The sequence below is a fragment of the Alligator sinensis genome, unplaced genomic scaffold, assembly GCF_000455745.1.
Source record: "Alligator sinensis unplaced genomic scaffold, ASM45574v1 scaffold1241_1, whole genome shotgun sequence".
Classification (NCBI taxonomy): Eukaryota; Metazoa; Chordata; order Crocodylia; family Alligatoridae; genus Alligator; species Alligator sinensis.
In genome coordinates this window covers 1730037-1752579 of record NW_005842202.1, presented here as the reverse complement: position 1 = coordinate 1752579, position 22543 = coordinate 1730037, and the positions used below count along the sequence as shown (strand labels likewise).

The 22543-nt window shown below is 45.5% G+C and overlaps 1 protein-coding gene across 9 annotated transcripts in view; it reads left to right on the top strand.

Annotated features, from left to right (window-relative positions):
- The window catches only part of USP28 (ubiquitin specific peptidase 28), a 37708-nt gene that overhangs the window by 7895 nt on the left and 7270 nt on the right, over positions 1 to 22543 (top strand). For 3 of the 9 annotated variants that reach the window (XM_025207620.1, XM_025207623.1, XM_025207622.1), the window contains exons 2-20: positions 503 to 580; positions 2316 to 2448; positions 5186 to 5303; positions 6199 to 6361; positions 7465 to 7551; positions 8200 to 8337; positions 9321 to 9394; positions 10480 to 10556; positions 11035 to 11183; positions 13184 to 13311; positions 13494 to 13589; positions 14847 to 15026; positions 15843 to 16063; positions 16982 to 17052; positions 17775 to 18003; positions 18413 to 18610; positions 19679 to 19818; positions 20006 to 20191; positions 21299 to 21394. In XM_025207620.1, the coding sequence (XP_025063405.1) occupies positions 503 to 580; positions 2316 to 2448; positions 5186 to 5303; positions 6199 to 6361; positions 7465 to 7551; positions 8200 to 8337; positions 9321 to 9394; positions 10480 to 10556; positions 11035 to 11183; positions 13184 to 13311; positions 13494 to 13589; positions 14847 to 15026; positions 15843 to 16063; positions 16982 to 17052; positions 17775 to 18003; positions 18413 to 18610; positions 19679 to 19818; positions 20006 to 20191; positions 21299 to 21394 (2562 nt within the window). Of the gene's footprint in view, positions 1 to 291; positions 413 to 502; positions 581 to 2315; positions 2449 to 5185; positions 5304 to 6198; positions 6362 to 7464; positions 7552 to 8199; positions 8338 to 9320; positions 9395 to 10479; positions 10557 to 11034; positions 11184 to 11501; positions 11578 to 13183; positions 13312 to 13493; positions 13590 to 14846; positions 15027 to 15842; positions 16064 to 16981; positions 17053 to 17774; positions 18004 to 18412; positions 18611 to 19678; positions 19819 to 20005; positions 20192 to 21298; positions 21395 to 22543 lie in introns of those variants that run through there. The other 6 variants (XM_025207621.1, XM_014521319.2, XM_014521318.2 and 3 more) reach the window with 6 other exon arrangements.

Genomic DNA, 22543 nt, shown 5'->3' with positions numbered 1-22543 from the left:
CGTTGGCCAACAAAACAGCCAAGTGGCTTGTGGGGGCAGGGAAGAGGAGCCTCCAGGCCCCTTGTGCTCTGTATCTCTGACACCTCATTGTAAGTGAGATATGACATGCACCAATGGCATGTGCAGCCAGGCTTAAAATAGCCCTCCATCAATCCCAGGCGAATTCCCTGGGCTCCTTATATGTCCCAGTGCACATGCCGCTCCACTTTGGGAGGAATGAATACATGGGGATGGGGGGAGGGAATCGGTGCCCGCCAGCACCGCTCATGGCACTTAGGCTGTATCACCTCTAGCAGCCCTTTTTCATATGCTGTCTCAAATACAAAAGACTTTACAGTCCTCATCCAAATAGAGCGAATGTAAGAAATGGGGGTTGACTCATCTAAGATCGGGTTTTATGCCCGCGGTATTGGTGAGAAATATGAGCAAGTCCTTGGTAACTGCATCTCTCTTTCTCAGTCACCTTCTCTTACAGGATCTTTCTTTGTGCCCTCTAATATAGGACTGCCAGATGCTTTTAAACCAGTTGAGAGAAATCACAGGGATTCAGGATCCGTCCTGTCTTCACAATGCCCTGAAGGTTAGTTTGTGCCATCGCCGTTCTTTTGGAAGCGAATCTCGGCTTTTTTTCCATTGCCTCGTGCTGGTTCAGTTTATAACCTCTGTGTAAGTGTTAAAGAGCTCTCCGTAAGCATCTTTCAAAAGCCAAAGATCTGTTAGGCATTTTTATAGGAACGATCGTATATACCATTTTTAGACACTCAAAAGTAGCCTTGATGAAGTAGTACAATATAGATGCGTTGGAGAGCACTTTGGTTTGTGCTGGAAGTGGACCCAAGTCACTGTTTGTTCTCCCACTTCTAACTTCTGTTAGTTTAAGTACATCAGCGACCCAAATGGACACCTGAGTACAGCAGGTGATGGTACTGCAGGAAGGCATGGTCTTTTTGGCTTAATAGCCCTGCTGACTTTTGAAACTCAATAGCCTACAGTAGATAACGAACTCTCATTTTTCCAACAGCAGGGCTTAAAAACCCGTGCTGCATGTACACGCAGCATTAAATAGAAACTGCGTATGTGTTACCTGGAAGGATTCAATGTTATGTTGAGCAGGCTGCTTTCTGTACATACTGAAGCTTAAACAAAAGCCCAAGGTGGGATAGAATAAAGTTTTTCTTTTTTTTTTCTTTGCTTTAAACCTGTTTTTGGAACACCGGGTTGTGGGAAAATGCATCCAAAGACCTGAGGTTTATGCTTTCATACATGGGGATGTATTGGCAGAGCTGGCAACACCGTGATCTGTGCCAGCGGGTCTCAGACCTTTGGGACTAACCAACCAGGATGAATCCCTCCCCGGTCTTGTGAAACAGCCAAACTTGTAATTGGAAGGAGGGCAGAGGGATGCTCTGTGCAGACTCATCGCCATGGCCTCACAGGCCACTATTTGGGAGCCCCGCATCTACGTTATAAAGTAGAGTACGCGAGCTGTCTTGGAAAGTGAGAGAAGAAATGCTTTTCCCTACCCATCGCACACGCTAAAATATTTATAATCGTCATGGTAGAGCACTAAGTTTATCAATCTGGAACCTTTTGAAGTGTGTCAGCAGGAAATTAGCTGTTTATGCGGATGATTCTTTTAAAAAAAAAAAAAGAAATGAAAAAAATCATCAGTGTTTGTTCAAATGGGAATAGCTGTAAAATATTAGATCGTATCTAAGGGGATGACTGAGTTTCCAAAGAGGAGCAGTCGTGTGTGTTTGCAGACCTGGCTGCTGCTTTGCTGTCTATAATGGAACGCAATTCAAAATAAAAGTAGGTATGCCAGTCTCTCGGGAAATGGGCTGCGCTGTTAGTATTGCATATGTGGTTCCTGTCGCTCCCTTTACTTGTTCTGTGTGGTTATTTATAAAAGATAAAGCCATACATGGGGCTGCATCTGTGATCTCTTGAGAAATGCAGCACTCTTGCCAGTTAATAAGGCCCCAATTCAGCAGGGTGCTTAAATGTGTGCTCAACTTGGAACCGAGTTGTAGCTGGGTTTTAGGGGAACCACTCATGTGTATAAGTCCTTGAAGCATTGTGCTGTCCTTCCAGGAAGCTAGAATTTATTTAACACCATCTGTAGTGTCAAACTAATGAAGCAAAGTGTTTGTCACGTGAGAGATGCTAAGTGCAAAGCCTTCGTTTCTCCCCAGTGTTGGCTGTCAGCGTATTGCTGTGGCCAGCCAATTTGGGACCAGAGTGTTATTTTCCTTCATATGTATATAAAAGAGCTTCAGAATAATGGCTGGTTTAACCCTCCTTGCTCTTCCTAGGCCGCTAACGGTGATCTGACAGAAGCCGTCACCATCCTCACCGAGGAGCAGGTTAAAGAGCCTGTCCAGGATGCCGTTGCTGCAGAACCGTCCAACGGCGAAGGGAGTGCTGCGGGCAAGGGACTGCGGACCGGTAGGTGCTTTGCTCTCACCTAGAGTATCATGGTCACATGTGATCCCCCATTTTTAACACAGACGGGGGCTTGTCACTGATGGGACATTTGCAAGCTAGCACAAAGCCCCGGTCCTGCCAGGTTTCTGTCCCCCAAGATGCTCATGGCAAGCTGTGATTTTGTTTTGAACCGGTTTAGGACTGCAAGGAACAATTGATAGATTAGGTTCTTTGAGTGAATCTGATATCTTTTATTAGACCAATTTAAATAGTTAGAAAAAAAACATTTTTAGTAAGCTTTCAGGTTTAAAAACCCTTCGTCAGGCTGAGGAAGTCTCTGCAGTTGGTGCGTGCTCTTCCTGGACTGCATTTCTTGGATGGGACGAGTACAGCTGAGAGCGCAGGGGTGTCCTTGTCAGCTAAAAGTAAAATCACTTCGGTTGTCAGGCAGCATCTGGCATGAACTAGTTTTCCACTGCTGGTCAACTGAACACCTCTGAAGTCACGGGCAAAATGACTCGTTTTCCAAATCTGAGTCACGTAGTAGAAGAAAACAAACAAACCAGGAACAGTTGCAATGGCAATATAAGGCTTAAGAAGGAAGGCTCTGCTAGCTGACCTGAAGACTTGGATGTTGTAGTGAGAATATAGAGTAGAGGCAATCCTATTGTTGAGGACTAGAAGAGTTTGGTGCTTGATGGGCTTTGCCCAGGCTTGTGTCTCTGAAGAATTTTTTGTGGCAGACCTTAACTCATGAGGCCAAGAGGAAGTGAAAGCTCTCTGCCCGTTCATAGTGTTTGAGAAGCAAAGGGTAATAACTGAATACTGGCTGTAGGGCTATGAAATGATTTCATGTACCAGATGGTGACTTTGAAGTGCTGTTCTTTTCAAAAGGTCAGTTGTCTGACTGGAAAATATCTAAGCATGCAGCAGCTCTTCCTGGAAGCTTGTAGCCTCCTGTCATGTGAGGTCCCACATAGATAGCGGCATAGAGGATTTGGCTTGTACATCCTTCCTGCATGAGCTTCCTCAAGCAAACACCTGCTTGCTGCAAGGAGAAGTTCGACTCTTCCATCTAATTTTTCCCAGAGACTTTTCAGAAGACGTTTCACAGCGTTTCCTTTTGAACCTTACATTCCCTTGTTGACCGGTCCAGCCTACCAACAACCCAGCCAACTTTTTCTTTTGTGTCTGGCTTTCTGTGTTGGCACTTCCAGACTATCTAGTTTGTCTTTTGGGTGATGAAGCTGTTGTTCATTCGCTCAAATACTTCACGTTTTTAAGGTTCCTCGGGCATCCAGGACTGAAATTACTACCAGGATAATCACTCTAAGTGAATGGAGGTGTCCCTATTAATATCTTCATTAAGCAGCATGCACGAAGGGTGCCAAGTTTTCAAGAGCACTTGAGTTTCTAGGGAACCTAAACTCAGAGGGACTTACATGATTTGGACATTTTTAGCCTGGAGAACTAGAGTAGATCGGCTTTCCTACAAGCTAGAATGGTCTGGTCTCCCGTCACACTTCAGTCCACCCTTTCTACCACCTGGACACCACTGCACTGCTGCCGGTGGCTGCTATAATATGGTTAATGCTAATTAATCCTAGGTAGACAGATCTTACAACGTAGGTTGCTGCACTCTTTTTTCCTGGATGTAGAGAAATGCCCAGAGCTGTTTTCTGCCTTGTAGCCTAGTTAGAAAGAGAGCCAGGAGCTGCGTTGCCAAAACCTGCAGATCAGACAAGTATTTTTAACTGCTAGGAGGGGCTTATTTCACCACGTTTCAATAGCTTCTTGCTGCCAGGCAGCTAAATCAGCCTCATGTTACCCACATCTGAAGTGAAGATCCTGACTGCTAGATTACACAGACAGGCCATTTGAGAACCTTCCTGCTGGGTTCCTGGGACTTTAGAATGTAATTACCTGAAATTGATTTTTTTTTAATCTTATAAAATTAAAAAAAAAAAAAAATCCGTATAAAAATAAGCTGAAATACAGGGACTATTGCTCTAAATCTAAATTTAAAGAATTGTTTTCAGTGGACTGAGGTTTTAATTATGTTAAATGTAAATATACCACAGAAATAGCGTGCTTCTTTATTGAGTTGCCTTTTATGCACAACATTAAAAAAACTGCCCTGCTTAATGCACGAGTTTTAACTTCACGTGCTCACCTGCATTTTATTCTGTTCTTTAAAGTCCTGCTTCTTCCAAAATTATGGCTTTCTCTACTCTTCTAGATGGCAAATAAAATGGGTTCATCAATGAACATTTGCAAGAGACAGTGGGAGACCAGTAATACATAGTGTCTGAGTTTGAATTTAATTCTAAGTTCTTGTGCAAACAACATTAAACTGAAACCCATTTCTCCTTCAAGCCAGTCTGTTAATTAACGCTGATACTAAGAATATCAAATATCAAGTCAAAGCACTGAGCACTGGGTCCTTCTTCCTTTGTGCCATTACTAATCCCAGTCCAAGCTGTTGCTGCCTGCTACCCCAGTATCTGAATCATGCTTTTAAATATCATGGAGCGCATTCCTTTTCCGCCCAGATTTTTTTCCGATCTTAAATTTTGTTTGTTTGAAATTCAAAAGGACAAGGAGCTGGTTTACTTTTGCAGCAGAAAATAACATTTCTGCATTTTAGGGTAGTGATATTTATGACACAAAGTGGGGATAATACTTGGCCTTTGCTTTTAGAACGGGGTTTTACTGCTTCTGGCTTAAAAGTGATGAAAAACTCTCCTTCAATTCCCAGATGTGATTGATCTAGCACCGGATAACAAAGATGACCTCCAAGCAGTCATTGCTCTCAGCTTAATGGAGTCTCCGAAAGTCCAAACAGTGGAAAGGGATGCTAACGGGTCAGTGAATATGTAAGTGTTTTTCCTGCTCTTGTAAATGCTTCTGTGGTCTTTATGCCTGGTACATTTGTAACAACTGGGGGGGAAAAAAACCCTTTATTACTCATTCACTTCCATCTATTAGAGCTCTTGGGAGGTGCTTAAATTATCACACTGGAGATTTTAACCACATTTCACAGATGTGATTTGGAGGGACTGTTGTGCTAGCACTGTAATACACACCCAGGGGTGAAAGGCTCATTCTCCACGCAGCCTAGTCACTCCTTGCCATGCCTGCTAACATCATCTGCATGGAGGCTTTAGTGCCGTGGGTATCAGTCCCTTAAAAACTGGCACCAGGACTGCCTCCTTCAACTCATTTTAAGCAGGTTATGAAGCAGCCTTACACTTGGTGGCTATGCACTGGGTTTGATTTGTCCTGGATTTGTCTCTAATATAACACGTGATATACTCAGACCACAAATCCTGCTCGCAAGTAGCTTATAGGAAAAAAAAAAGAAGTGTTGTACTGTACTTTTACCTTGTTTCATCCTCCCCATCCTCTCTGATTTCTGTTTGCCTGTCGCAATCTAAGATTGCTGATCTTTCCATCCAAGAATGGAAACTCTTTGAGGCAGAGAGGATGTCAGTAGAGACTTAATGCTCAATACTGTTAGGTTCTTCTGTAATATATACGAGAACAAAGTAGACCTAGAGGTGACAGGCTTTGTATGTCAGCGTGAGACACTGTTTCATAAATGTCTCCTGCTTGGGATGACAGTATAGCTCCTTTGGTCTGGTTCCACTGTGATTACTTTACTACATGGGATGATTTGCCAGTATGAATTTCCATCTCCTTTTAAAGAGCTCGACACTCTGAAGGTGCTTTCTTGCAAGCTTGCATTTGCCTTTTCAACCTTTCTGACAGGGCCCACGAAACCAATGCTGCAGAAAACAAAAATCGCTCCAAAAGGAAACGATGTGAAGTCTGGGGAGAGAATCCCAACCAAAACAACTGGAGGAGGGTGGATGACTGGCCTGTTGGATTGAAAAACATTGGAAACACGTGCTGGTTTAGTGCTGTCATACAGGTAATGCGTAATAGTGACGGCCATGCGTTGCCTTTCTGTAATGCCTGGTATGTAGAGGTTAAAATGCGCTTTAGTAGCAATTGAATAATCCCCACAACACTGCCATGAGACAAGTCATGAGCAAATGGGTCATAGGAAGCCAGCCAGCTGTCAGGAATTTGACAGTAATAGCAGCGATTACCTGGGGGTGGGGATTGATCCTCTTGTGCAGATTTTGTGAGTTTTTTGCATTTTTTAAAATTGGGTTATGGGACCCAGTTGTGAGGACCCACCGGCTTTCTGCTTCAATTTGTAAACTCCAGTGGAGAAAACTGTTTTGCACGGCCCTATGTCAAACAGAGACTACTCAAAACCATGAGCCAGCTACCAGCAGGGCCAGACTTCCAATGTAAAGGAAAGGGTCTATGAATATGCTTTTTATTTATTGTGGCTAACCCCCGTGCACTCCATTTCATGATGCAGTGAGGTCACCATGCTTCTTGGATGACAGTAACCAGATTGGCAAAGTGGTGGTAATGTAATTTTATTGGAACAAATCCTGGCTCCGTAATGCACAGTGTATCAGATTCCAGTTAATGGAACACAGTAGCTTAGGTGCCCGAACTAATAAGAAACTAGTCAGGGTGCATTATTAGTGATTAGTTAAATGAGAAGAGACAGCAGAAAGAGAAACCTAACACACCTAGTTCTTTTTACACCGGCATCAGCAGATAAACGTGGGGCGGCGTCTTTCTATTTTGGGGAGAAGGGGGAGCAGGTGTCAGATGCTTCTTTGGGGTCATGATTAATGCCCCTGCCCTCTGTCACAGCTTTCCTTTGTGCGATGGAAGATCCGTCCCCCCTCCTTCCAAAGGGCTTGCCAACAGGTTAGCTTAAAACTGTAGCTGGGAGGATGGGAAGAGAGTTGAAGGGAAAGGTTGCAGGGCAGGAAGCACTCTGAGCTGGCTTTGGTAGACTGCTGCGCTGTTAGAGATTTAAATTTTCAAGGAAAAAAGCAGTGAAGAGTTTGAGCCTGCACTGTATGAAAAAGGCACAGACTTGGCAAAGGACAGCTACAACCAGGCTTTGTGTTTACCTGGCCTTTGACTCTTCTCCCCTTTCAGTCTCTTTTCCAGCTGCCAGAATTTCGGAGGCTGGTCCTTGGTTACACTCTCCCACAAAGCGTGCTTGAGAACTGTCGAAGTCGCAACGTAAGTCCTAACAGAGGAATAGTGTGGCATTTCCTCCGTCTCCCTCTCCCCCCTTTCTTCTGGAGTGGAGCTTGTCTGCAAGAAAAGGAGAGGATGCAGGTGGCCCAGCTGGTGATTCTGAAAACATCTGGCTGCTCAAAGCAAGGAAATTGTTCTTGGGTAACCCTTAAGAAATGACAGAAATGGTTGAGAGCTTCCTTCATAGCCCTTCTCCCAAACTGAAGGTGGGGAATGTGTCCTGTATTAAATTCCCTTATGGGACCAGATATCCATGACTTGCTTCTGCACTTGCTGCCTTGGCCATCATTATTAACCCCCAAAATCTGCTGTCTGAAAATGAAATGCAGCATCTCAGTGCTCGTATTTGAGGTGCAATACTACTACTTTTGGTACCTCTCCAAACTAGACTTCCCACCTTCGGGAACTACTGCAGGGTTTTCAGTTCTCTTACCTCAAGGCTGAATTTGCTACCAGAGAGAGATCCTTGAACAAGTCTCTGTGATTGTCTATTTTACTCATGTCCCTTTTGTGGCCTTGTACGTGTACCTCTGGAGATACTGGTACCAAGTCAGTAGCACGTGCACTCTGGAGTTGCTGCTTTTCTTCCTGTTCTGTTAAACTGTCGTGTGCTTATCTTTTCTAATGCAGGAAAAGAGAAATATTGCCTTCATGCAGGAACTTCAGTGTCTCTTTGCCTTAATGCTGGGAACGCACCGTAGGTTTGTGGACCCCACTGCAGCGCTGGAGCTTTTGAGAGAGGCGTTTAGAACAGCTGAAGAGCAGCAGGTAAAATGCCTAAAAATCCTGTCTGCTTTTACCACGACAGCCCTGGCAAAGATGTCAGTCATGTTGCACTTGGTGCTGCGGGGTTTCTAGCGGATACATGGTTGTCACCTGGCAGGTAGAAGTACAGTGACCGGTGTCATTGCCCGTATGTAAAATGCACAAGATTTCCAAAACAAGGAGAAACAGCCCGTGTGTGACCCTCTGTCTGGTGGTCCACAGTGGGCTGGAAGTGACTGCCGGGTTGGAAGCATGGTGCATTTCCTTATGCCCCAGGGCAGTTTCTTGTGACTTGACTTATGGCCACGTGAACCATTTATCATGCAATGAGGTAGGGTGTGAACTTACAGTGCATCAGCAACTCTGGGGTCATTGCCTATGGGCCTGCTCTTACCTTACGGTAAATGTGAGGCAGCTTACCCTATTACCACTGAGCAGTGAGCTATGTCTTGCATTTACTGCAGGGTAAGAATGTACCCTGAGGCAGTTAGCTCAGAATAAAATCATAGGTATGGAAAGGACCTCAGGAGTCAGCCCAGCCCCTTGCACAGATGCAGGATTCATTGCTCCTAAATCACCCTGACTATCTGGCTTTTTTCTGAACATTTGCAGTGAAGGGAAAGTCCACAGTTTCCCTAGGCGGCTTGTTCTGTCGTACTGTTCTTGCGGTTAGGATTTACAGTCTACATTTTGCAGACTTCCCCTCTGTTTTTCTGCTTGCATCCTTTTTTTTAAAAACCCTATTATGGTTTCCTGCCCCTTTTCCCACTTCCTAGATCCTAATTGCGCAGTATCCAGCAGTCTGTTATCAACAACCCCTGTAGGGCATAGTCTAAAGCCCTCCTCCCCAGGTTAACCTGATAACCAGGTAGCTAGAAAGCCTGCAATGGTGTTGGGCACGTATTTGAAAAAAATGTAAGACTAGTGAAGTATCAAAGCATTTTCTCAGTGAAATGACTGACTCTCTGGTTTCTGTCTCTCTTTAGCAAGATGTGAGCGAATTCACCCACAAACTTCTGGATTGGCTGGAGGATGCGTTTCAGCTAGCTGTTAACGTTAAGTGAGTCTTAGGTTGGGTCAGCTTTCACTTATTTTGAAGGAAGAATGGATTTTAAGTCAACCGTGGCAGGAGTTTTAATCAGGCCTTTGACCCGACTAAGAAACGTTTCTTCATTGAGTCGGGCAGGATAGTCCTATTTCCTACTAGGCAGCTTTTCATTTTGTGCCTGGATACATGACTTTACTCAACGCCATCGTGACCTAAAGAGCGCGCAAGCTGCTAAGTAACTTCTTGAGATGGATTTATGAGCATCTTACTTTTGGGATTTATTATGGCTTGTGGGGTAAATTCATATTGTGTAGGACATTGTTAATAGTGAGGTCTGGTTTAACTGGGAGCGAGTGGATGTGCACAGGTTGACAGTTCATGAATAGCAGCTGCTTTTTACAGTCTGCTCGCAAGTGTTACAGTTGAAGAGAAGAAGAGGAATTTTTTAGTGTTAGGGATAAAAGGCCACGATAAATTGTGGCTTAAGTTTAGAGTCCAAATGCAGCTGGAACAAATAAAGTATGGCATCGGGGAGGGAACAAGTAGCCTGGACTCCTACACTGCAACCCTTACTATGCGACTGGTGTGTTTTTTAAACTAACCTCTGCAAGTTGCTTCCACTTGAGTGCATCACTTTGCCCATTTATGTAACAGGAGGGACGATATTTGTAAAGCTTCTCAAGGTCCTTGGTGAAAGACATTTTGGTAAGGTAGAAATTACCCATTAGCTTTAGTATAAACTGATTACTTTATTTCCTTTGCACTTAGTCAAAGTCTCAGAAGCCCCAGGCTGAAGCTTAGAGGTTGAATTTGAGTCCTTATTAATACCCCATTGCTGGAAACATAGCTTCATAAATAGCACTATGCTAGCATTAAATGCGCGCCACTTTCCCAGTGTCCCAGCTGAGGGCCGATTTTGCTTTGCTTTTCTCTTAGTCATGGTAATTCTAATGATATTTTGTTACGTGCCAGATAACTACTGGGGACATAATCACAATTAACACTTTAATATGTAGAGTCTTGCAAAAGTAGGTGGCATTTACCCTCGTGCTCCATTTCCATGTAACAAAATGCACACTTTTCCTTTCGGAAAGCAGCAGCCCTGGAGACAAATCTGAAAACCCAATGGTACAACTTTTCTATGGGACTTTCCTGACCGAAGGGATCCACGAGGGTAAGTTCGGGTGTTTGGGTTTCCTTTGCAAGCCCTTTGACTGGTTTGAGTGTTACCACAGAGTTACGTCTCCAATGTGGGTGTGTAGCATGGTGTGTTGTCGCAAGTCCTTGGTGACATTATCTAATCCTTCTGCATTACAGTAAGCGTAGAGATAATCTGATCATAGTTGTGTTGGTGCTGATATGTATAATGCAAAGTTGGTATCCTCTAATTGGCATCTTGCTTATGCATAGGTCTGAAAAGGGTCTCTTCTCTGGAGAGTGTTGACTACAGGGAGCAAATTTCTCTAATATTGTTGTCAGCTACACAACTTTGACTGATTTGCTTTGAGATCTCATTGGCAGATACAAGTCTATTGTGTCTGTAGGAAATGCATGTCTGCTTGTGCCAAGTTAAGCACCAGAGGGATCTTAAAAAACATTTTTTTTCTTGATCCTGAACAGTTTTCTTCTTCTTTTTCCTTTCCCTTCTTCAGGCAAGACCTTTTCCAAGATAGAGGCTTTTGGCCAGTATCCCCTTCAGGTAAACGGTTATCGGGACTTGACCGAGTGCTTGGAAGGGGCCATGGTAGAGGGGGAGATTGATGAGAAGGCAACAACTCAATCGGTGAAATACGGACAAGAGGTTGGTTTGATGTGTTACTTGCTCTTCTCCAAAGGGTATCATTAGTATAGTGCAGAAGGCCTTTGTGTACCCCGAACATTTCAAATGCACACTGAAAACATTCTCCCCCTAACCAATTGTAAAACATTCGGTGGCGAGCCGGAGTAATGTAAATGTATGTGAATATTAAATGTCTGAGTTGATGCTGAAGTCGCTGAGCCTTAGCTTCTTTTTAAAGATGTTTTTGTCCTGTGTAATATACTCAAGGACTTGACCTTTTTAAAAAAGCTTCTGCCTCTGATGTGTAAGTGTGATAAAGTCTCTTTCTTTCTGTTGAAGCTTACCTGTACCTGAGTAGGGGGAGACCCACTGCCTCCATATTTTCGGAGGGTAAAGTTCAGTGCTTAACTCGATGGTATGCCATTTGGAATTTGTATCTCTTCTCCCTATTACAGTGTGTATTTTTTTTCTGTCTCATTTTCACTCTTAAATTTTCTGCCTGTGCTGATTTTTTTTTCTCCTTTTTTCTGAAGTCACTCAAATCATGAGCCGATCATAAGCTACTTAATTTTGTGACAAAGTGAAAAATAAGATGCGTCCATTGCATTCAGCCTCACTTCTCTATAAAGAAAGGTAGACTGCAGAGAAGGGCAGCTAAAGCGATGCGATGTGAAGGCAGAGGAAGGGAGTGAATATGTAGGGAATGTTAAAAAGGTGGTGTAGACAGCGCTCAGGAGGTATTTGAGAGGGCTGGGCATCCAGGTAGAGAGGGAGAAGAAAGTTTCACTCTCACTAGAAAAGAGTTTGAAAGAGGAGTTGGAATGGCTTCAATAAAAAAAGGGAGCAGCTTCTAGACTCAGGATAACTTGTTAATAAAGCCCATTGGACTTGAGAATCAACTGTCTCATGCTGGCAGTGTCTGCTTCTGTGCAAGTGCTGCCCAGACACAATTGAAGCAGACCTGTAGCCGGACTGATGTTGCAGCGTTGGGGTGAAGGGGCCCAGGGCATGATTCCCAGAGGTCCTTTTTTTTATTTGAGTTTCCAGTTCTTTTAAAACCTGCACTGAAGGTTAGGGGAAACTTTTTTTTATTTGTAATTAAGGGACCATTCCTAGGTATTCTGCTGCTATCCAAGCACAAGTCGGGCTGGCGGGTTTTTTGCTAAGATACGTGACTGGAAATGTATGCTTGATTTCACTTCCTAGAATATTGTGCTTGGAAGACTGCATGGTAGGGGAGATAGAATAAGGTACATTTTGTCTTTTGAGGGGACTTACAGACTTCCCTCTGTATATGTAAATAAGATTGCCTTTCATTTTAAATATTATTTTATACTTAAAAAAACTTGCTGGTGCATTTTGATGGGGGGGTGGTGAGGAAAATTGTGTCAAGACTTAGGATACAGGTCTTTCAGAGCACAATGACCCTAGTGTACTGTCCAGAGCCTGCAAGGGGAGAGCACTGTCCGCCCGACACCCTGCAGAGCTGGGTGGAGTATTCTTCTGGCACTGGATGTTTGAGGTATTTGTGAAACGTGGGAGCTAGAGAAAGCCCAGAGCCCGGGACATTGGGTCTGTTGTCTGAACCTCGGAAGTTGAACAGTTGATGAATAAACTGAGAATTGATGAGTGTCCAAGTCTCGGGTAAAAGCCGCCGTCTGCCGATGTCCATTGCATGCCGGCTGCATTGCGAAGGAACTCCGAGGCCATTCTCCAGGGGCTTTTTTTAAATCCAGTGCTTGACAGTCTGTCTATCTGAGTGCACGGGGGGGTGGGGTTGGGGACTTGATAATCAACCAGATTTTCTGTAGTGAAAATCTGAAATGGAAGTCAATCTTTTAGGTTTTGTAACTTCAGACTTCCTGACTAGCCGTTCAACGACTTATATGTACTTTTGTCCATTTAAAGGAGGAAGCGTTTTTGTGGCGGGGGGGTGGGTAGTGATGTTTGGAAATAAAACACGTCACGCAGCAATATTCTCAAAACCTGTCCTTGCCGGGACATTTCTGTTTGTATCGCAGCGCTGGTTTACGAAGCTCCCTCCAGTATTGACTTTTGAGCTTTCCCGGTTTGAATTCAATCAATCGCTGGGGCAGCCGGAGAAGATTCACACGAAGCTTGAATTCCCTCAGATAATTTATATGGACCGGTGAGCTGCTATGTTGCTGGATAGATATCAGAACTGTTGCTTTACACTTGTTCTGTTTTATTGTAACTTGAGCAGCAGAGGGGCGAGCGTCTGGGAACAGGGAGGGTTCACATCACGTTTGCGTGCAAGAGAGAAGTGTGTGTACATCGTGCGGTGACTTTTGTGGGGTATTGTTTCTTTAGGTACTTGTACAGCAGTAAAGAGGCCATTCAGAAGAAGAGAGAGGAGATCAGGTTGTTAAAAGAGCAAATCGCAGTTCTACAGGAGAAACTGGAAAGGTAAGCAGCCAGGTTTCTACCGTGTGGAAGTTGGTACCTGGCTTCTCTTGAAGCACGTTACAAAGTAGAGGCTCTGCGTATGCTAGCGTTCCTAAATAAAGAGAAAAGCGGGGGTTGCTGCATTGTCAGCTGTTAAGTCCCTGGTAAATTTATCTTGTGATGAATAAACTGAGAGCTGATAGGAATCAGGACTCGTGGTAGAGGCGATATCTTTTATTAGACCAACTCGATTTTTGCAAAAAAAAACTTTAACTGCAAGGTTTCGGGCACAAACACACTTCTTCAGGCATAGGAGAAAAGATTGTAAAGGTTCTCCCGGGTAGAAATGAAAGTTCATATTTCAGAGGAGAATTGAAGGGGTGGTAAAATCTCCTGAGAGCTGATACGATCACATCCTGTCTTGTTTGCATCTTCCAAGAAAACTTGCAGAGAGGGGCAAAAAACTATTTGAAGGAAAGCTATTAGAAGGAAATTAAAAAAAAAAAACTAAATTTGAGGTGGCCACTGCTGTGACTCATCTGTGGTGCCAGATTTCAAAACCACGGAGATAAGCTAGGTGCACGCTTTTCCCAGCCCTGGATGCTCTCTGGCCAAGTCATGGATGGGGTTGCAGTCCTTAGATGTAACCATTCCTGGCAAGGCCATTTCTTGGGTTCATTGAATGTAGGATGAAGTTAGTCTTGGCTCCATGTGTCAAGAGTTGTGTGTAGGATAGACACCACCATTAAAATTGGGCTCTGTATTGGTGAGAGTGAGCAAAGAAGTCCAATATTCAATAGGCCGAATAGTCCATAGGAAAAATGTAGTTTCTTGAGCTCTTGGGAGACTCCTGATAAGGGGGTGGTGGGTGGTGGGGACCAAGAGAGTGACTTAGAGATAAGGGAAGGTTGAGCAGAGCAGAGGGGCAAGTTTTTGTAGCCTAGCACCTCTGCTTTACTGAGGATCCAACCAAGCAAGACAGAAACCGTGTGCACGGGGGAGAGCCCATGAGTGGGAGGAAAAACCCTGCGTGGGGGAGAGGATCCCATCCAGACTGTTTTGAGGGCTGGTCCGTGAAGAGCACTCAAGGTGTGAGGAAGCAGGCAGGGTGCGTGCAAGGTGCATTTACCACGTTGTGTACCTGCTGTGTATTAACACCCCCTGAGGACCATTGGTCACTAATTTACACACATTCATCAGGCTTGTTTGTGTTTTCTCAGTTGCCAGAATCCTCCTCTTCCTCAGTTATTAAAACAGTCTCGTGCTTTGGCCCTTTAGATACATGCAGTACGGCTCTGGCCCAACCCGCTTCCCCTTGCCTGACATGCTGCAGTATGTCCTTGAATTTGTCACCGCCAAGCTGCCTGCGGATGGTCCCTCCACCCAGGAGTCGCCGGTGGCCCCTTCGGAGCCCCAAGCAGAGCCCCGTGTGTTGGATGGGCCTCTGCTGCAAAACAGGTGAGGAAAGAAGAAAAAGCTCTTCACCAGAGAAGGAGAGCGCGCTCGGTTTTTCCTTTTGAGTTGGATACCCAGCTTGTCACTCCAGGAGGGAAGCCCTGATGGGGTCGTCTAGGCACTCTGAAGTGAGGATGTGCGATATGGTAGCCCAGAAAGAGCAATTGGTCACCTTTTTATCTATCTTTTCTCATCCTCGTGCTGCCAGTTTGTACCCACGTAACGCTCTGCGTCTAGTCTGTCCCATCTCCCCCTGCACCCTTCTGGAGACAAAGCCGAAGTGCTGTGTTTAGGCAGTAATCCTGAAAAAATGACGCAATCTGTTTGCATAGGGTGGTCATTTTTGTTTCTTCAGCCATTGAAGTAGGGCAATATGAATGATCACACACCTGCCCACCATGCTTGGTTTGCACTCCAAATTAAAGCAGAGAAAGAATGAGTTCTGTAGCACAACGGGAAAGGACTTGCCAGCGTCTGTGTTTGGCAGTTCTGCACCCGAGTGTGGAAGGAACGAGCCGTGCAAGACCTTGTATCACGTGTTGTCCAGGGATCTAGTCTTCCAGGAAGGGGCTGCAGGTGAATACGCTTGTAGATGGGCTGTCTTCTGAATAATCACCGATACAGGCTGGGCATGCGTCTTCTGAATAATCACCGATACAGGCTGGGGAAACTCTGAGAAGGGAACTGCTCATTCACATCTCAAGTGGTTTGGGGTTTGGTTTTTTTTATTGGACGGTTAAAAGATTGCCCTCTGGAGTGATTTCGCTGGTGGTGGCAGCCTGGATAACCTGTCCATCCATCTTGGCTTTTGCTTCGTAGTGCATTAAAAATGGAGGATGCTGAGAAACCTGAAGATGCGGCCTCTGCTCCAGCAGACACCCCGCCGCAGCCAGAACCAGTGAGCAAGCCGGTCCACTCCTCGGCTTCGCTGACGAAAGTGCCTGAGCGCCCAGCCCCTCACGTGGCCACCGAGGAGGAAATGAGCCTGGTTCGGACGTGCCTGCAGCGCTGGAGGAGTGAGATTGAACAGGACATTCAAGGTTGGTCCAGAGAGTTTGTCAAGTATTTCAACTATGCGCCAGACTCGATTCCCTTCTGCTGGAGAATTCGTGAGCTATGCTCCCACCCCAGCAGGGCTGCCCTGCGGCACTGGGTGCAGATGCAACGTGCTGCACTTGGGAGGGTCCCGGTCCCAGCTGCCAGGGTTATTTCTGTGGGTTAATCAGTGATGGCATAATGAAATCTGCACCATCAGTGCCGGGAATGGGGACTGGAGCTTTCCCAGAAGAGAGCTGGGGACCGCTAGCTTGTGGAGGCAGGCTCCCCCTGCTCGCTTGCTTTAGGCTCAGCCCCGCTTGTCCATCCAGCAGTCCAGGTTTAATGGGCAGGCAGCGAGTGGCCTCCCCTATGCTATTCCATATCGCAGTGGTTAAGCCAAGGTGGTAGGAAGTGGGGCTTGTCCCAAGTCCCCTCTGGCTCAAGTGGGCCCAGAACCCAGATTGCCACTGGGCATTTCTCCAGCCACTAGATGCTTGGGCAAAAGGTGGATGCCAGCAGCTGTTTTCAGCTGAACTCAGTGCTGATGTGAGTTAGAGGTGTCCATATTTGTTTTCTGCTTCCTTTTCTGTGGAGTTGAGAAGCCCCAGCATCATTTTGAACAGCAATAGGGCTAAGAAGGAGTTGGGCACTGTGTGCGCAGAAACCCTAGCGTTGATGCCTGTGAAATTCAGCAGCCTGAAAGCACGGCATCTAATGCATTTAGACACCCAATGCTACTTAGAGCTGCTGGTGAAAGGCCATTTGTATTTGCTCTTCAGGACTTAGACACCTAAATTCCCCCATAATATCATATAGGCATCTAAGGACTAGTTTCAGTGTGAAGCCCTGTATTTTTGGGAAGGAGGGGATGCTGTGAAACCTCAAGTTGCTAACTTCCTCGTGCATGCTCTTCTTAACAGATTTGAAGGACTCTATTGCCCGAATCAGCCAGTCCATTGAGAAGATGTATTGTGACCCTCTCCTCCGTCAGGTACGCAGTGTGACTTGGTTAGCGTAAAACACAAGCGTGCTTGAAGTTTATACTGATGTGTGCATACAAGCTACATTTGCTGTTAGTGAGAGTTGCATGTTTGTACACAAGCGTGTGTGTGGGAGGACGGGGCGACACTCTAAATGTATCACAGGGCTTGCTTTGAAAGCAAAACCCTGCCTTTCTGAAGAGGGGGATAGTTAATTTAGAACAGCGTTTTCCATCAGGCAATAATAGAATCTATTAACCTAGCAATGAATTCATCATAATGCATTTGGGTGTTGCCTGTTGTCACTTGTCACTGTTTTGCACACTCCTGCCCATGATAAGACAAGGTTTTCAGATTCATAGATATATGTGGATTGTGCAAAGGCCCTGCAAGTCTGAACTCTGTCTCAGTAGAGCAACAGTACAGTTCCCTTCCAGCACATTTCTCTCATTCAGCATAGTCTTCCTTACGGATGCCTTGCAAATAATTGCCACCACTCTGTCCCTCCCTTAGCTGGGGTCCAATTGCCAGTAGATGCTGCAAACACTGGTGGGAGACTGTTTTAAAGTGAGCTCACCAAGAGAAAAGGAATCTGTATTCATCAGTCCAACGTATGAATGGACAATTCTTCGACATTACGACAGCTGCAAATGTCATTCTAGATTTCCGTAGAGATCGCATTACTTAATCTGCTTAAAATAAGCCTGGAAATCTTGTCCTTGTGAACTTTCAGGTTCCTTATCGTTTGCATGCAGTCCTGGTTCATGAAGGCCAAGCAAATGCAGGTCATTACTGGGCCTATATCTATGACCAGCCCCGGAAGAGCTGGCTTAAATACAATGACATCTCAGTGACAGAATCATCATGGGAAGAGCTGGAGAGAGATTCGTTTGGAGGCCTGAAGAATGCCAGTGCCTACTGCCTGATGTACATAAAGGATAAGATGCCACGCTACGTTGCAGGTACTGGACTCAAAGCCCCTAGTTGTCTTAGTTGCTTGTGTCACATGTGGTCTCTCTAGCAGCAGATGCTCTTTTAGCCTCCTAATACCTGTTGTAGCTAGAAAGTATTGTCCCCATTTTGCAGACGGGAAAAATGAGACTCGGAGCGGTTGTAAATTGGCTAAGGCCAAATGAAAAAAAAAATGAAATGCTGTATTCTAGCTCCCGCCATATAAGTCCCATCCATAGTTGCCCTTTGTAAAGTTAAATATCTCCCTCTTGAAATTTTGACCAATACTTTCAGTGAGCTCAGTGAACTCAGGATAGATGCTAATCTTCTGCCATATTTCAAGATTCCCCTCGTTGGACAATAATGTTACCTTGCTCCCATGTCTAGTCTTGCCAAATAAAAGTCTTGTTTGTGCAACAGATGATGATGCAGGGGCTGGGCAATTCCAGAAGGAAGTTGAAGACCTGCCACCTGAACTGAAGCATTACATACAAGAGGACAACTGGAGGCTTGAGCAGGAGGTGGAGGAATGGGAAGGGGAGCAGTCCTGCAAGATCCCTCAGATCGAGCCATCGTCTGCTTCTGAATCTCAGGATTTCTTTTCTGAATCAGGACCAGGTTGGTGTGACATTTCTGCAGCTGCAGACCTTGTTGGGACTGTAGGGACTGCCTGCACGGAGCAAATCCCACTTTGATCAGAGCCTTTTTAAACACATTTGAAAGTTTGGGGAAAGCTACCAACAGAGCTACAGGCCTGTAAGTGTCTGGTGAAATGTGGTTTTGCAGTCAGATAATAGTAGAAGATCTAATCTCCCTCTGATTTAATTACACTGTGATGTTTTGTACCTGTGCGGGGTAAACTGTTGGGTGGGAAACTCCCACTTCACGCTCTTCTTGATAGCCTGCATCTCTCTGATGTCCAAGAGTTTCACAAACCTGCCAGTGTGAGATGTTGCTGTTGAAATGCAGCAGATATCAAACTGCACAGCAGTGCTACAGGAGGTGAGGAAGAGTTTCGTATACTTGGAACTGGAAGGGGCAATGTAGGGAGCTGGTTGATCAGTACATCCCGGATAGGATTAACTATCATGCTTCAGAGGCCACCGTGATGTGCAGCTGGAGGTCCCGGTTTGCCATGTGACGCAGCATTCGACAGAAAGACTCGCTGAATGTTTTGTGAAAGCCACAATTCTGGAGGGACCCAAAAATTATTGCAGTAATGAGCAGCTGAATGGCTGAGGTATTTATTCTCGACTGAGGACCTCCTGAGCTGTGCAAAAGGGCTGAGGCTCCGGTTGAGAAGCTCCTGCACCCCAAGCATGTGCACAGCCTTCAATGCTTGAGCTTTGCTGTTGTTGTCAGCAGGGAATTCCTCTTACTTGCGTGTTTTACTAGATCAGGTCTTCAGCAGAACCCCGATGCTTCTGCTACAGCACCCATCCCGGGAGCTGGGTGTTGGGAGAGCTCAGCTGGTCTGAGTAACAAAGGAGGCCTGTGGCCCTTGCAGCGCTGTAGAAAGAGCAGCTGTATGGATTCATGAACAGGGCAGTGAAGTCAGTTGGTGCGCCTGATAAGCTCAAAGGAGCGGTACCCCGCAGCCATCCGCCCTGGCTGCCATTTCCCATTTTGTCCCTCTGGATTTGTATCTTCTCGGTAACGCCAGCATCTCTTTCCACTTCCAATCAGACCAGCCTTCAGCCTGCGAGCCTGACCTGCACTCGCTGTCTTCCCAACACGCCATGATGGCGAAGGAGCAGACCGCCCAGGCCATTGCCAACACAGCGGATGCCTACGAGAAGAATGGTGTGGAGGTGGCTCTGTGCAAGGTGAGGACACTGCAGCGGGGCCCACAAAGCAGCCAGCTCTAGTCTTTGCATCCACCCATTAACAAATTTCTACCCTGCCTAGATCTCTGTAGCTCTGCGTCTTTTCATTCAGCTCCCTTCTGCTTTCCAGGGTTTTTGTGTTTCTTACTCTCCTCTCTCTTTCTCTCTCTTCTGTCTGCTGCCACAGCTGGAGGAGGCTGAACCAGCAAAGGCCCTGCCAAGCGCAACAGCCCCTAAAGCTCAGGCAGAACAGCAACAGGATGCTAAAGGGACAGAGTCTGCTGCCCAGCCTGGCTCGCAGGTCTCTGAAGTGGAGATCCCTAGTGTGGGGAAGATTCTGGTTAGATCTGACGCAGACGGATATAACGAGGAGGTACAGCAGCATGGGAGCCTGTTATTGCTGTCGTTATCAGGAACTTGGGAGGCACAGGTGGTCTTGGGGTTGTTATGAGATCTGGGACATTGGGGCAGCTTGGGTTACACCCCCCATCGGTAGCAAGCAGCCAGGTTAGGCCAGTTAATTAACAGGTGATTTATTTTTAAAGCTATTAGGAGTGTGACTTTGTAAAAACAAACCCCGTACTCCATAGCTCCTCTCGCTGTGCCTTTAAGCCCCCTTTTCCTCTTTTTTTTTCCTTCCTGTCACTCGAATCTATATCTAAGGTGTTCCTAGGACTCTGTCCTTTACTTAGACTTTTACTCTTTTTTTTACCCAAGAGGTTGATTCTGCCTGTCGCATATCATCTGAATTGTCAGCTGATAATGTAAAACACGCTGAATACACTAGGACTTGTCCAACCCCAGATATGTCCTCTCGGTGCTGACAAGTAAAACTGGAACTCAGATAGCACATGATAAACATCTCAGTGTCTTCTCTAACTGCAAATGCGCTTCACGTATAGATGCGTCTGCAAGATACTGGAAGTGTTCAGGCAGTTTACGTGGGCATTTATAGGGTTTGCTGTTAGTTTAGCATTGACCTTCACATGAACCAGCATTTCTGCTGCGTCTCGAAGATCTTCCGAGCGTTTGTGCTGCGCTGTTTATGACCGGAGTGAGTTCAGTATGTGCTCGTGGTGCGAAGGTAGCACGCTGGAATGCCTTGCCTCGGGCCCTGCTCGGCTGTTAGATACTTTTGCAAGACTCTGAAGGGGATGAACTGGGGTCGTGGTTAGCGTGCTTGGCACTCTCATGGGCTGTTGAATACGAACCTGGAGGAGGAATGGTTGGGGTGCTGCAGGGAAGTCTTCCTACTTCTGTAGCAGCTTGGGCAGCACGTGCGACAGCTGGGACATCCCAGAGTAATTCTAGTGAAAATAAGTGCCAAGTCTATGACACCTCTGAGTTGCCCTACCTGTTTCCATCTTTGAAAAATTGTCCTTAAACCATTTTCTTTTTGAACTTTCCTTTCATTACAATAGCTTTTCATTCCTCACCCCCCTCTCTTTCTCTCTTTTTCCATCCTTTGCGCTTGTGGTAGGTGATGCTTAGTCCAGCCATGCAAGGTGTGATCCTGGCTATTGCCAAAGCCCGTCAGACCTTTGACCGGGATGGGTCTGAAGCAGGGCTTGTTAAGGTATCTTTTTCTCTCTCTTAAATCTTAGTGCGCATGTTTTTGCATTTTGACTGGAAAACATGTATTCTGCTTCAGCAAGTCACAAGTATGAATTGGCAACCTTCTCTTCAGGTGTTTGCCTTCAGTTTGGTTTTTTTTCCTCTTGCGCATGTCTTGCCTGTGCTACTCACTGCAATGGTATTTTGAGGGCTAATATCAAAAAGCGATAATCAGGAGAAAACCAACGTATCCACCTGTGTGTTACAAGTAATACCTTAGACTGTAAGAATGGAAAGTCTTCCCAGAAGTGATTTACTGCTACTTCGATTTATGTTGCTCAAATCAGTCAATGAAAATAGATTCAATTTACTCCACGTCCAATCCCCTTCTGAGTCTTCTGCACAAAAAGGCATGGGATGTTTTTGTTGAAAATCCAAATTTGGAGTTTTCCAAGAAAAGAAGCATGTCTCGTGGCTCTGGGTATCAACGAATTCTAGGTTCTTCCCCCAAATCCGGCACTGTGTATGTGAATAGCCCCCAAATACATGTATGTCTAACCAAAATGTATATGAGGGTTTTGTACATGAGCAGTGCAGTGTAGGTCAGTGGATCCTGCTTTTGCTAACACAGGTATTTAGCTGTACTCGCATCAGAGGTCCTACTGAAGTCTGTGTGTCCTGAGTAAAATTAAGTGTAAGCAAGTTTGCTATCATCTGGTAGCCGGAGCCAAAGGTTGAGTGTCTGTTTTCAGCTCAGGTCCAACAGTGGCTTGCTGTGGGACCCTGGCCAATTCACTCTTGCTCTCCCATGTGCAAAAGACTATTTGCTCTCGGTGCCTCACTGCTTTAACTCATATCTGCAAAGCACTTGGAGGTCCTGTGAGGAGAAGTGTTGTCTAAGTGCTCATTATAATTAGCATGAATTTTAATCAAAATTAGCTCAGGTGTGATTAGTAACTAACTCTGCATGTTATTTCTAGGGATCTCTGTAACATGGGTCCCCATAAATCTTTTTGCATTAATTAGGAGGGACTTGAACCAATAAACATTCCTGAACAGAGGAGCTGGTGTTAGCCAATGGACAAGCAATGGAAAGCCGATAGGAGGAGGCTGCAGGAAAATCTACCTGTCTCATTGCCCTCAACAGGCATATATTACCCCAATGCTTTCC